Below are 13,935 nucleotides of genomic sequence, written 5' to 3' on the forward strand. Positions count from 1 at the left end.
ATCATAGTATTCACTTAAGTATAGGTTTTTATCTACTTTTTGTCTAAAAGAGCATGCCTTTCAAATACATGTGCTCATTAGTTTTTAATATGAAGGCAGAGTAAAAGATAAGGACTTTAAGCCTCAAGTCAATTGTAGCCTTCGAGGGTGAAAACTCAGGACAGCTAGCTGGTCAGGTTATGATGGATAGTTCACCTGCGAACTGTTCATTGCTCACATGGCTAGATGCTTGTTCAGTGTGTTTTGACGGCAGTTCTATAAATCTCAGGACCTGAAAAATGCAAACACCATATTCTGAGGCTACAATAAGTTGTAAAATGTGGTATGTCTATTCCCCCCTTAGTTTTCAAAGAAAGATGCTGGGATTTATGAAGTTATCCTGAAAGACGACAGAGGAAAAGATAAGAGCAGATTGAAGCTTGTGGATGAAGGTCAGTCCACCCACTGCTGGGGTCCATTCTGTGTGTTCTGTATACAGGTGACCAGAATTCTGAGTGAGGCTGAGCTGAATGATTGAAGTCATGCTGATCTTCTGCCCACAGATTTTGTTTTAATTGCCATTCCAGCTGAGCGAACTACTGTTTTATTAAAAAATGCTTCACTTTTAGTCTTCCTTGAAATCAGAAGTATAGTTTTGATCCTCAGAGAATTTATAGTCCACAATCCACGAGAGGTCTGTTTTCAATATAAATCATCATTTTTGTTTCAACCCTATGAAAAAATGTTCCAGGATCAAAAGCTACCATGAAAGCATGTCTCAAGAGTCCACTCTCTAAAAGGTGGCAAGAAAGATTATATATGAAACTCGAAGCCTCTCAGTTAATAGCAGAGCAAGAAAGCAACTTCCATTTTCCAGAGACTACTGAGGACAATTAAATCATGATAACGAAAACCTACATGGGGTGCCCACATTTCCAGTTTTGTTCCTGAACAAGATCTTTAGCAACGTTGCTAACGAACAGCAGAAGTATGCCTTTGATTTCCCTTCCTACTCCTGGTGGAGGCAGGGCTAAATGTGTTTATTGGCTGAGAAATACCAGGGGACCTAGATGGTTATTCATCATGAATTGATGACACAGATAAGAACACTTCCTCTAATGTAAATGAAGCCTTCCTGGGACTTAGGAAGATGAGAATCCTAAAACCAAGAAGCTTCCTGGAAATCTCATTGTGGCTCTTTCTCTAGAATGTAAACATGGTGACAGTTACAAAGAATTCAAGGGAGCAAAAATATCAAAATAAGAGCAGGAACCTTTTGAAACTTGATAAAAATTAAGTTCTTTGTTACCAATTGGTCAATAAATTCACCTTGTGATGGGATGTTTTTGAGAGCAAGTGTGACTAACAGTTTGAGATTTTACTTGACATTGAGCATTTTTATGCTAAAACTTTGTTTGTGAATCTCTATCCACAGCCTTTAAAGAACTGATGGCTGAAGTATGTAAAACAATAGGTAAGTTCTCACAGGGCAATGCTTCATTCTTCTCCAGGATGGGCTTACAGGTGTTTGAAATAATGTGTTTTCTTCTTGCAGCTTTGTCTGCAACAGACCTGAAGGTCCAGAGCACGGTTGAGGGCATCCGGCTGTACTCTTTTGTTACTTACTACGTGGATGACCTGAAAGTTAACTGGTCCCACAAGTAAGTAAATAACAATGTAAATGCTGTGTAGATATTCTTTCTCCACTCAGGGGAAGGACTGGGAAAAACAACAACCCTCTGTTCCTCTCAGGTAAGGCGTCTTCTTACTTCTCGGGTCTGATGTTGATGAGTGTAGGACAGAAGCACCAGGCCATCCCTTTAGTGTGAGGTTAGCACTCTCCCTCAGCACATGGTGAGGCCAGTGATGGCTTAAAGCCTCTGTCTTTGTGATCTGGGACGTATCATAACTCGTAGACGCCTCAGTAACGTGACCTCTGCCTCCTTACAGTCATGCTTTGCCAGATTCTTTTTCCACCTTTCTACACACTCCTAAGCCACGCTGTGCTCTGGAACAAAACTGAGGCAGCGTTGCACCAGATTTCCTGTTGTATGAATTAATGGCCAATGACCCAATAAGCCTGATCTAGAGCAGTGCCCGAGTTTATCATCGTTGTAGTTCATAGCAGTTGGCATAGTGGGTATTAGCATGTTTCCTTGGAAGGCTTTGGAGATCTCAGGATTACTTTGGGAATGTGTATTTGAACTGGATTGAGCCTGAAGATCTGTTCTAATCCCAGGCTTTCTTTGCGCAGTTATAGAGGGATTTCACTCAAGTTTTCCTTAGGGATTCCAAGAGCTAAACTAGGTTTCTTAGTCAAACCAGGTCTCCCACTTATACCATCATCAGGGTCCTTGATCTCTGTGCTTCCTTGAAATTTCCTGAGCTGAAAGAGGACAGCAGGCTGCCAAAGAAACCTGGTGGGGCACATATACCTTTAGTCCCCTCTTGGGATGCAGCAGATGCTAATTCCCAAAGTCCTTATGAGCCTCACTGAGGAGAAGGTCGCCGTGGCATCCCTGGGAGGATACAGACAACAATGTTTATTTAGATCTTCCCTTCAGTGGACATTTACAACATGCTGGGCACTGCTCCAAGCCCTTTAGATGTGTGAATTCATTCAATATTCAACCTCTACGAGGTAGGTTCTTCTCACTTTAGTGACTAGGAAGCTCAGACTCAGGGAGGTGACTTGCCTGAGGTCACACAGCTATGTGACAGGTGGAGGGCTGAGCCCAGGCAGCCTGGCTCCAGAGCCCCCGCCCCATCACGGCAGTACCCCGGGTTCAAGTTGCATTAAAAGTCTAGACTGAACACTCAAGCAGAGCTGGGTCCCACAAAACAGTCATTTGTATTTTCTCTAAAATGACTTCACTGTTTTAGAATAGTATTTTATTATGTTTATTATCATTACTATTAATTCCCTGAGTTCTTTAAAAAAAAAATGAGAACAAGTGAAATTCCACTTTGAATGCTTGGAGTTTCATTCCTTTGTTCTATTTCTTTCAGAATACATTTTAGGAAAGTAATTATAAGTTAAAATAGATCAAATTCTAGGAAATTCCTCCGTGACATCTAGGACATTCTAATATATCCCTCTGAAGAATGAGACGATAAATTAATTGAATCATCAATCAAGAGGCTTTACATCATCTCTAAAAGAATACATGTTCAAAAAAAATTAGAACATTGGGTTCTGAGGAAATGCTACCAGAGTAGCAAGACATAAACTTTGTTTGGTCTAGTCAGCTAAATGAGTGTTTTGTGTGCACACACACGTGTGCCTGTAAAAGGTTCAGGAACCAAGGACTGGTTGTCTTCCCTGTCTTTATGTAAGTATGTGGTGTGATGAGGAAAAAAACCTTGAAATGGGTTTGGATCTTGACTTTGCTCCTGTCTTCCCTTGGATCTTAGACATCTAATTTTCTGAATCCCAGGTTTCTCTCATATAAAATAGGAGCAATAATACCTGTTCTAGCTCATAACACTGATGGACCCAATGAGAGAATGAATGGCATTTTGTAAACCGTGAAGTGCTTTACAAACCTAAGGTACTATTATGCATATTAGCTAGAGATTAAAGAACTCAGACAGACTTACCATTAGCAAAGCTGAGCACTATCTGTCTTTCTAGCTCTCTAAGACATATACTATATTGCTCAGGCTAACGTCTATGTGTACAGATGGGTTCCTTTACCTTACATTTTATGGCATTTTAATTTTAATATCTTTTAAAGAATGTAGTATATAAGAAAAATGCTGAATATTGAAGTCTGAAATTTTTTTGGTGGAGATTTTTATTTTTTTAAGTTCATTTTGTTTATTACAACCACAAACATAATACATGTTTTAGAAAATATATTTAATATCATATTACAAATTAGAAAGAGTTTATACTATGGTATCATCCATGGTTTTCCTAGCCATAGTATGAACATTTTGGGGTACTTCCTTCCGGTCTTTTCTCTATGCGTAATTGTTACCATAATAAAGTAGTTTGTATACTGCTTTTTTTTTTCTTACTTCCTCACATTTACAAACTCTTCATAGAGTTTATTTTAACATCACTGAGAGTACACTACCTCTGCCTTCCTCTTACTTCATCTGTAACAGTAGCATTTCTAGACTGTCAGATGAAAGGGTTCTATTTGCTTTTATTCTCTTGTAAAGAATACAACGCATGGGTATGCTCGTGACCTACTATAGAATATGGGGAAACTCACATCCAGGGTCAGAGAAAGTGCCTCATTCATTCTGACAGCAACTCTGCTTTTCATTTATTCTTGGCTATACTACTGAGTGCACATTTAAGTTTGTTTTAAATAGCTTTGTAACCATGTGTGTCAATAGATGTCAGCCACAGATGAACCTCTTTAGGTCTGTTTTTAACTAGCCTGTAAAATCCCATTTATAGCCACGGACCATCTGCATGAAATATGCAGTAATATAATATGGACTTTGGCCTTCTCACTTTAAAGATTCCCTTAGTCCTACAAATAAACCTGAGCGGAAACAAAGATAATTATTACCCCTGAGAAGTATTAGTGCTACAATCTGGGCCCCAGACTGCTGTTGGGAGTGAAATGTGCAGACTGCCAGACCCCCACCCCAGGCCTTGGAATCCACGCTCTGTGATTCAGGGCCCATAATTTCTCTGAAGCAGAAGAACATATGCCGATCCCATGTTATTTCAAAGTCTGTACAACTTTATGGTAAGACCTTCAGTAAGAAGAGACAAAGTAAAGATAAGCTCTGGATGAAAGCCAACGATTACGATGTTTTCTTTTGATAAAAACAGCGGGACTGCTATTAAGTACACAGACAGAGTTAAGAGTGGGGTCACCGGGGAGCAGATCTGGCTGCAGATCAACGAGCCCACTCCGAATGACAAAGGGAAATACGTGATGGAGCTCTTTGATGGCAAAACTGGACACCAGAAGACAGTGGATCTTTCTGGACAAGGTAAACGGGTATTCTGCAGGTTGGAACCTACTGTGGAGATGAGGGCATTTTACAAAGAATGAAGTGTGATAAGAGGGCATTACGCTTGACTATTGGAAGATGATGGGAGATTTTAATAAAGCAGTTTAAATTCAGCCACGGTGGTAGAAGCAAAAATTCAATGAGTGGAGAATCAGTAAAAAGTAAAGTGGAGACAGTGAACGTGGAGAGAAAGCGCTGCTCTTCCAAGATGCTTACAGAGAAGGGCAGGTTGATTTACAATCAATTGAGCAAGAACAAACACTGAAAAAGGATCATTTTATGGTGACTGAAAAGCGAGCATGTTCATAGAGTCCAAGAAATTGGTTGATTTTTGGAAGGATTGGAGATGTGAATGACGGGGAATAATTGATGTCTCAGGGTTCTGAAGAACAGAAGCTTGGAGATGCGGGGCAGAGGTGAACGCAATGGCTTTGGGAAGGAGCAGGGATACCTTTTCTTCAGAAACCAGAAGGGAGTAAATGTGAATAAGCAAAGATAAATACTGAGGGGAACAGAGGGAAGTTAGAAAAGTGGCCTCAGATTTCTCGGCCTTTTGGGAGAATGAGGGGCTCTGGAAAGAACAGGGACATGGAGAAGAAAGTAATGAGATGCAGAAGGCAGTTTTCCATCCAAGAACGGACAGGAAAGGTGATACGCAGCTATTAATTAGAATTTTAAAAGTTAAAAAATGTACAATCACAAATAAAAAGTTAAAAACCCTGTGCCATTTCTCCCTCTTCTGGTACTTTGCTCATCTTACTCTTTCCTGAAGAAAGAAGGAGTTTGTGTGAAGTTACCAAAGGAGGCTGTGGGCTGCCTTTTCCTCTACGGCTTTGTACACTAAACTGCAATGACTCTTCATGTTTTCATCCGCAGAGTAGATTCACAACGTAGAGAGCAGCCCTTCAACCCTGCCCCCCCGGGTTGTTTGGGCTGAGTACCCCTCCCCTCACCCCCACCCACCCTTTATGGCTGGAAAGGCTCCCTGAAGGATCTCTGTGGGGATGAGCAGCTCCCCAGGGACCCGGCCCCCCGGCCACACTGTGCGCAAGTCACACCCTGCAGAGATGGTGACGGGGAATTGCTTCTGCGATCCATCTGACACTTGGAGACACAAGAGAAAAGAGAGACAAGAAGTGGGCAGTGACATTCAAAACTTATTTAAAATTTGCTTTTACTCTCTGCTCACCAAAGCTCATTTAACTACCCAGCTCTCAAATCCCCCTTAAGCAAAAGGCCCTGGATTGTCTGACCAGCGTTGCCACTGGCACCAAACACACCGGCTCAGCCGTGCCCATCTCCTTCTAGTGTGTCGTGAGCAGGAAAAGCAGCCTTAAGTAGCCTGTCTTAGCCCAGCTGGTCTAGAGGCTTTAAGCCTGGCTTTACGCTTATTTTTCCCTTCTGTAAAGAAGAGAGCAAACTAGTATTATGGACATATTTTCTAGACATAAAATGTTGTGATTCCCAGACCACAGAGGAACTTAAAGACCAGGTGAGAGAAATTTTAAAATGAAGCTTTTGGCCTGAAGTCTTCCAAGTGCCTTACTCGAAGGCTCGGGAAAAAAATAATTTTCTTAGAGCTCCATAGCTCTCATTTCCTTCTCTCCCTGTCTTATTTTTCGTCTCCTGCACAGTGTAGAAGCATCGCTTCAGGCCAGCACTGGCCTGCACTGTGATCATAGTAATTCCTCGTGCCCTTTACCGCAAACACATGGGAAGGACCACAGAACTGTCTGGCTAAGAGGCTGTGACGTGCGGGATGATTTATTGAGAGAAAAGCTTTGCTGATGCTCAGGATGCTTAATAGACAACCAATCATTTTTTTTTTTTGTTTTGTTTTGTTTTTTTTTTTTTGCGGTACGCGGGCCTCTCACTGTTGTGACCTCTCCCGTTGTGGAGCACAGGCTCCGGACGCGCAGGCTCAGCAGCCATGGCTCACGGGCTTAGCCACTCCGCGGCATGTGGGATCTTCCCAGACCGGGGCACGAACCCGTGTCCCCTGCATCGGCAGGCGGACTCTCAACCACTGCGCCACCAGGGAAGCCCCCAATCATTTTTTGAAACAGACCTTTCTTCCCATTTCATCTTCGGCAGAGCAAATCTTTCCCTTTCTATTTGGAGGGTTGAAGGCTTCTCACTGAATTGAGAGCTTCTAAAATCCACTACTTCATGCTTTCTGCCTAGAAAGTGTTTGCTTCTCTTGTTAAGCCCATCACGTTGTAGAGGGACCGCTCGGGCACAGCCTCATTCAAAGCCAGCTGGATTTTTGTCTGGACCGCTTACACTGCCCTCAGGTTGTGAGCTTTAACAGACCCCTGTGTGTGGCCAGTTCTGGGTGAGAAAATTCTAACTTCTCTTTTTTGTCTCTTCAAGTGTACGACGAAGCCTTTGATGAATTCCAGAGATTAAAGTAAGTCCCTCCTTCCCAGCGATGCCACGGGCACTCTTGTCTCTGATGCGTGCTGCTCCCCATCGGCTGTCAGAGGGTCTTTCATTCGGGCAAGCGCAGTTTGAGCAGCATTTCCTGCTGCTTTGTTGAGCAGCATTTCCTGCTGCTTTGTTGAGCAGCAAAAACATGAAATGCAGTTGAGGTTGGCTACTTTGAAGTAACACTAAAACAAAAATCCTTCTATGTTTGTGTGTTTGTTTGTTTCTCTCAACCACAGACAAGCTGCCATCGTGGAGAAAAGTAAGTAAACCCCTTCGTGTTTATTCCTGCTGTGGTTTCAAAATACAACTTTTGTTTTTCTGTTATGACTGCAGATGTAGGAGAGTGAAAGCATTTTTTTCCCTTTTCTTTCATTTCTCTATTTTAAATCTTAGGTGTTCTGCATGTGTTTTCATTTAGTCTCTTCAGTAAGAATGTCTGTGAAAAGAAGGTTTCAGGTTACACTGTGAGAATGGCACCCAGCCTTGACTTGAACATCTCTGGGCTGCAAATCACACAGTAGGATTTTAATCGCTTGCAGCAGGCGCCATGTGTCAGAAAAATGTATATATGTTAAAGAGAAGAAAAAATAGGAAACTTTGTAGGTTTGGTATCAGGTAAATCACTATAGCTGGTCCCCCAGCAAGTAGTCCCATTTTCCTGAAGGGCCGAATAAGGCTGAGTGACCCTGACCCAGCAGTCAAGCCTGTGTCCCTAAAACTGTGCTGACTCCTGACCTCTCTCAACCGTGCTTCACACAGAGATTTCTAGAACTCAGTCTACAGGATCCCGGGAGTCACAGACGAATCATCGTGATAATTCAGGTTCTTTCTCAGTGTGGGAGCAGAACCTGAAAACCGTTGAGGGTTAAAGTTGTAGGGTTGACCCTGAGCTGGGTGGAAGGGAACCAGGAGGAAGAGTGAGAAGTGGAGTTGTCCACCTGTCAGTGGCTCCTGGTCACTCAGAAGGGAACTTTTCACCTTTGACCTGCAAGCCCTTTCTCCCTCCTTCCCCTTCCTTCCTCCCTCCCGCTCCTGCCCGGAGCTTGTGAGGCCGAGGCCAGCACCAGGCGCAACGGGAGAGTGGCAGAGCCAGAGCCAGGCCTTGCCCGTTCTTGAGCTCTCTTGTGGACAAGGAGCCTGACCCTCCCTCTGGTTAATGAGCTCCTTCCAGAGGTCTCTGGACCACAGCAGCTTAGAGCCGGAAGAGACCTGAGAGCCCTTCTAGCTCCGTGTTCTTAAACATTTGCATAGAACACTTAGTTCAAACAAAATCTTCCACAAAATCTTCCCAATATATAAAATAGGTAAGAGCTGAATTATCTTCGGTGGAGTCAGGATGAATCCCATGGATGCCGTGGAGCAGAGTTTAGAAGCTTCATGTCCATGGGTTTAATGCAAGCCCCCCGCCCAACCGATGAGGACACTGAGGTCCACACAGTGACGTGACTCACCTAATACCACACAGCAGGTGGTGCAGGGGGCCAGGTGATGGGTTGGGCCCACAAGTGGTGTAAGGGCAACGGAGTCAGCAGGAGAAGGCAGTTAAGACTCATTCTAAGATCTGGCCTGACTTACTGGAGAAGGGATTGTATTGATAGAAATAAGGATGTAGAGCCACACATTCACTGAAGTAGGCTAAAAATGAGAGGGTGGTGGCTACTGGGTTAGTGTTGACTGAATGACAGAAAGGCGTCCTTCCCTGGGGCCGAGGCAGTCACACCCACGGCACAAGGCTTGTGGGGGAGGGGGGGTGGGTGTCAGCCCTGGATTTCAGCACCCTTCCCACCCCCTGTCCCCTCAGCCATAGACAGGAGCTCTGCAGAGCATTTCAAGAACCCCCGGGAGATGAGGAAGGGGAACTCTCTAGGGAAGGCCCCAAGGAAAGCCCACATCTTCTCCAGCCTCCAGATCTCCCTGGCACACAGCCTCCAGTTATGTAACCTTTTCGAATCAGAGAGAAGCCCATGAAAGAGGCCAAGATCCGCTCTGCCTCTAGGAGAGCCAGGGCTGAGAATAGCAAGGAAAGTTACAGAGCAGATCTCGATACAACAAAGTGACCTCAAGTTGATATTTCAGGTACAGATAGAGGCACCTGTGTGTGAAGAAGATGAACATTCAGAATTACTGGATTATTTTCTTATTTTGCATATTGAAAGCAGGTATAAAATAACTGCAAGGAGAGGGAAACTAAACAGGAAAATGAGTTCCGCTGGGTGGCTTTGTGCGTGTGATTGCTGGCGCTCATCGTTTCAGTGATTAACCAGAAATGCCTGTGCTTGCAGATCGCGCCCGGGTAGTGGGAGGTCTCCCCGATGTGGTCACCATCCAGGAGGGCAAGGTAAGCATGGAGCACTCCTGTCCCCAATTCTTCCACGCTAGGAAGGGGTTCCAGTGCCCAGACTTTGTTCCTTCTTTTAAGGTGCATCCTAGCATCTTCATCGTATGCCACAGCTGCTTATGCCTGACTTCAGAATAGCCGCATACAAGGTTCAAAATGCAGTCAGTTTTCCACTCATCTTAATGTTTTGTAGGTCAAACATCAGGATGCACGTTTGTCTGATGTGGGTACATGTAGACCTCTTAGTCTCTTTCCAGAAGTGATTTCCCTTTAACATCAGGAGAAGCAGGAAATGTTCAGTCATAACTATGTGACGAACATAATTGAAGAAGCAACCTCTCACACTAGTAGAAAATGGGCTGACCTATGAGATTCCTCACCTTTGGAGGGAAACGTGCTGCTCTGTGAATTTCTACAGGCCCCTTCTCAGCTGAAAACTGATTTATTTCCAGTTGGTTTTAAACTGGTATTTCTTGGATCCATAAGAATCTCTCTGAAGAGCAGTGAACGTAATTTCTAACCTGGATTCACTTTCTTCATCCCTATGTTTCATTAAAACAAATTTAATATGCCAGTCACAGGAGGAGGGGTGTTTGTAGTGGAACAACATCTTTTCCCACCTCCAAAGGGCAATGAAGACGTATGATGGGTGATTGGGACTATGATGATGAGGCACATTGGCACATCTAAGGCTTTAATGAGAGGTCAGTTCATCCAGCTATGTTTCTTCGTGCCTGGAAAATAGGACCACAGTTGACTTTAAGCTCAACTGCTGCAGGGTTGCTTTTGTTTTGAAATTCTATTTTCCATTTTCTTCATCTAATGAGGTTCAAAATATTCAATTCACTGGGTGGTAGTGAGAATTAAGAGAGAGAATGTATGTGACAGCTTTCTGTGATCTATAACTCAAATATATAGTATAGGTAATAGTTTTCCTGGACACCTAAGGTGCATGGGAGTTTTGTTTAGTTTTGATAAAAGTTTTAATATGCACGAAATTACAGTTTCCCAGAACATACACGTGGTCTGCTTGGATAAGTTTAATGTCAATAGTTTGACTCATATTTTTCTTGCTGAAATGTGTTTGCAGAATAAATCAGTCAGAAGTGCTAATTAATCATGGGAAGAAATCAAATTTCTTAATATCTACCCAATTCTAAATGACTCTCTTACAGAAGAGGTAACAAGTGATCATATAAGGTCCTTCTAGATAGAAGGCTGTCCTTTTCCCTGTATATGGTGAGCCCTAGCTCTTTTCCTTATAATTTCTGGACTTAGGTAAGAAAAAAATGCAAGAATGGAATTTAAAATGTGAAGTAAATTTAACATCTTTGGTCATCAGGAAAATGCTAATTAAAACCACAATGAAATATCATGACACATCTATCAGAATTGCTAAAATAAAAAGACAGTGACAACAACAAATGCTGGTGAAGATGCAGAGAGACTGCATCAGTCCTACATTGCTGGTGGAAATGTAGACCAAAATTATACAGCTACTTGGGAAAACAGTTTGGCAATTTCTTTTAAAAAAAATGAAATATACATTTACCATATGACCCAGCAATTGTACTACTGGGCATTTATCTCAGAGAAATTAAAACTTATGTTCACATAAAAATCTGTACACAAATGTTCATAGCAGCTTTATTCCTAATAGCCCCGCACTGGAAACAGCCCAGATGACCCTTACAGGTATATACATACCATGGCACCCTTCTCAGCAATAGAGAGGGACAAACTATTGATACCTGCAATGACTTGGATGAATCTGCAAGGAATTATGCTCAGTGTAAAAGGCACTCTCAAAACGTTACATTACTGTATGATGCTGTTTATAAAATGCTTTGGAAGTTATAAAGTTTGAGAAATGGAAAACAGATTAGTGGTTGCCAAGGAGTTAGGAATAGCTTGGGAGGGAGAAGTGGGCGTGGTTATAAAGGGACAGCAGGAGGGATCCTTATGGGGATGGAAGGGTTCTGTATCTTGACTGAGGTTGTGGATACACGAACCTAGACAGGTGATAGAATTGAACAGAACTAAACACACACACACAAATACAAGAAAAGCTGGGGAAATCTGTTATATCAATGTCAGTGTACTGGTTGTGATATTATACTGTAGTTTTGTAAAATATTACTATTGGGGGAAACCGGGTAAAAAATATACAGAATCTATTATTTCTTATACTGTATATGAATCTATGATTATCTAAAACATATTTCAACAAAAAAGTAAAGTAAAATTATAGGCCTAAACATTGATCTTTTAAAATAAGAGGGTTTCAGCACAGATGGTAATATAATAAAATATTAGGAACTACGAATACATTCTGGCAGAGCACCTCTGCAACTGCAACAGCTTGAGTGGGTTTGGGGGGAGAAATAAAATGAGGACGATGGGATATGAAAATGAGTCACATTATCTGAAGCAGCTGTTAGGATTCTGCTGCTGGGCCTGGTGACACAAACGAAATGCAAAAGCAAGCAGGTGGAGATCACGGCAACGAGGAGATTTCTCTACTGAGACAGAGTCCGAAACGCCGCATTAGAGCAAAAAGGCATCTGTGTGTTTATGGGAACTGGAAGCAAATGCCTTTGTGGGGCTTTGATGATAAATGTTCCCAAAGCCAGAAAGCCAGGGCCCCAGAGAAACCTACTCAGGTGTGATTTCAAACTGTAACTCACACAGGTGCACACAGCCCGGCCCGGGAGGTTTAGGTTTATCCTCCATCCGGTCAGGCCGGCCCCCAGAAGGACGCTTCAAGTTGGATCGTTAATCTGATACATCTCCTCCCCTCTCATGAAACCTGTTTTCCAGGCGCTTAACCTCACCTGCATAGTGTGGGGCGACCCGACTCCGGAGGTCTCCTGGCTGAAGAACGAGAAGCTCTTGGCCTCGGACGAGCACTGCAACCTCAGGTTCGAGGCCGGCAAGACCGCCTACTTCACCATCAGCGGGGTCAGAACGTCCGACTCGGGCAAGTATGGGCTGGTCGTGAAGAACAAGTATGGCTCGGAGATCAGCGACTTCACCGTCAGCGTGTTCATCCCGGAGGAGGAGGCGAGGAAGGCTGCCGAGGAGCGCCCGAAGGGCAACAAGAAGGCCAAGTGACCGGAGGGCGAGTGGGCCGAGGGGGGCGAGCCACCCCGCACTGCCTCGGGCTACGTGTGTGCGAAGGGTTCGAGCTGAGCGCAAGGAAGTCTCCGTGCTTCCTACTCCCTATTTTTGTGCTGGCTTTGGGGGTCCGGGGGGATTGTCAAATCTTTATTCATGTAAGAAAGCACCGACTAATGACATTTTAATCGTTTTTCTTTACCTACAAATTGTGTTAAGAAAATAACACTGGTAGCGCAAATGTTAGGAAACAGTTTTAAGGCAAAGACCAGGATAAAGTCAGAGGGACGTTGATTGGGGGTGGGAGAAACGTGCTGTGGAGCCGCTGGGACCCGGCCAGCCTTTCAGCAGTCAGTTCTCCTGGTTCGCAGTGAGGAGGCAGCATCCAGTCAGACAAGACAAGCTGTTAAGTCAACCAGTCTGTGTCGTGTGTTGTAACGAGAGCCGTGTGCGTTCTGTGGGCGGCCTGGTGATTTGGAAGCTCTCGGTCCTAATAAACAGTTCACACCCCTCAGCTCCCCCGTCAGTGCTTCTCTCCTTCTTACTGGTTTGGCTGCCCAGCTGGGTGGCCTCTGCTGGCTGACCTTTCTGGCCTCTTCTTGTAACACGTCTTCTGAATTTTAAATTCCTTTTGGTTAAAGCAGTGCCTTCACAACACGATCACATAAGGCATCCAGGTTGGTTGAAGTTCAGAGGTGTGAACTTGCTCCATCACTGTGCATCTGGTAGTTCACCAGGCGATCCGTCAGGTCTCTCTTCCATTGTTAAGATACCCGGAGTCACCACACGTAATGTGTCAACAAAGGATAATAAGATGGCATGGGGCGTCTAGCACCAGAATTGGCCGCTAAGGCCACAGCTGAGAATAAAGGGCACTACCGGATGGTCACTCTAAGTTCAGAGAACGGCCAGCTCTGGGCCCTGCCCCTTGCAGCAGCGTCTTCTGCTTGAGGGAATTTGGACCTTCCCCACCCCTACCCCTAACCCCCAACAACCACACACACACACACACACACACAACACAGGAGGAAAAGAGTAACTGTGAAAGCCACGCCCACCTTCGTCCTGTCAAGGGTCAGGGATGGGAA

At 44.0% G+C, this 13,935-nt stretch overlaps 1 protein-coding gene across 2 annotated transcripts in view; it reads left to right on the plus strand.

Annotated features, from left to right (window-relative positions):
- Nucleotides 1-12,844, plus strand: part of MYOM1 (myomesin 1) — a gene marked incomplete at both ends in the record, with an annotated part of 139,507 nt that extends 126,663 nt beyond the window's left edge. For both annotated transcript variants that reach the window (XM_079717373.1, XM_079717374.1), the window contains 8 exons: nt 344-431; nt 1,415-1,453; nt 1,535-1,640; nt 4,778-4,941; nt 7,336-7,372; nt 7,629-7,651; nt 9,675-9,730; nt 12,551-12,844. In XM_079717373.1, the coding sequence (XP_079573499.1) occupies nt 344-431; nt 1,415-1,453; nt 1,535-1,640; nt 4,778-4,941; nt 7,336-7,372; nt 7,629-7,651; nt 9,675-9,730; nt 12,551-12,844 (807 nt within the window). The remainder of the gene's footprint in view (nt 1-343; nt 432-1,414; nt 1,454-1,534; nt 1,641-4,777; nt 4,942-7,335; nt 7,373-7,628; nt 7,652-9,674; nt 9,731-12,550) is intronic.
- Between the last annotated feature and the right edge of the window lie 1,091 nt (nt 12,845-13,935).

Source organism: Hyperoodon ampullatus, assembly GCF_949752795.1.
Source record: "Hyperoodon ampullatus genome assembly, chromosome: 13".
Classification (NCBI taxonomy): Eukaryota; Metazoa; Chordata; class Mammalia; order Artiodactyla; family Ziphiidae; genus Hyperoodon; species Hyperoodon ampullatus.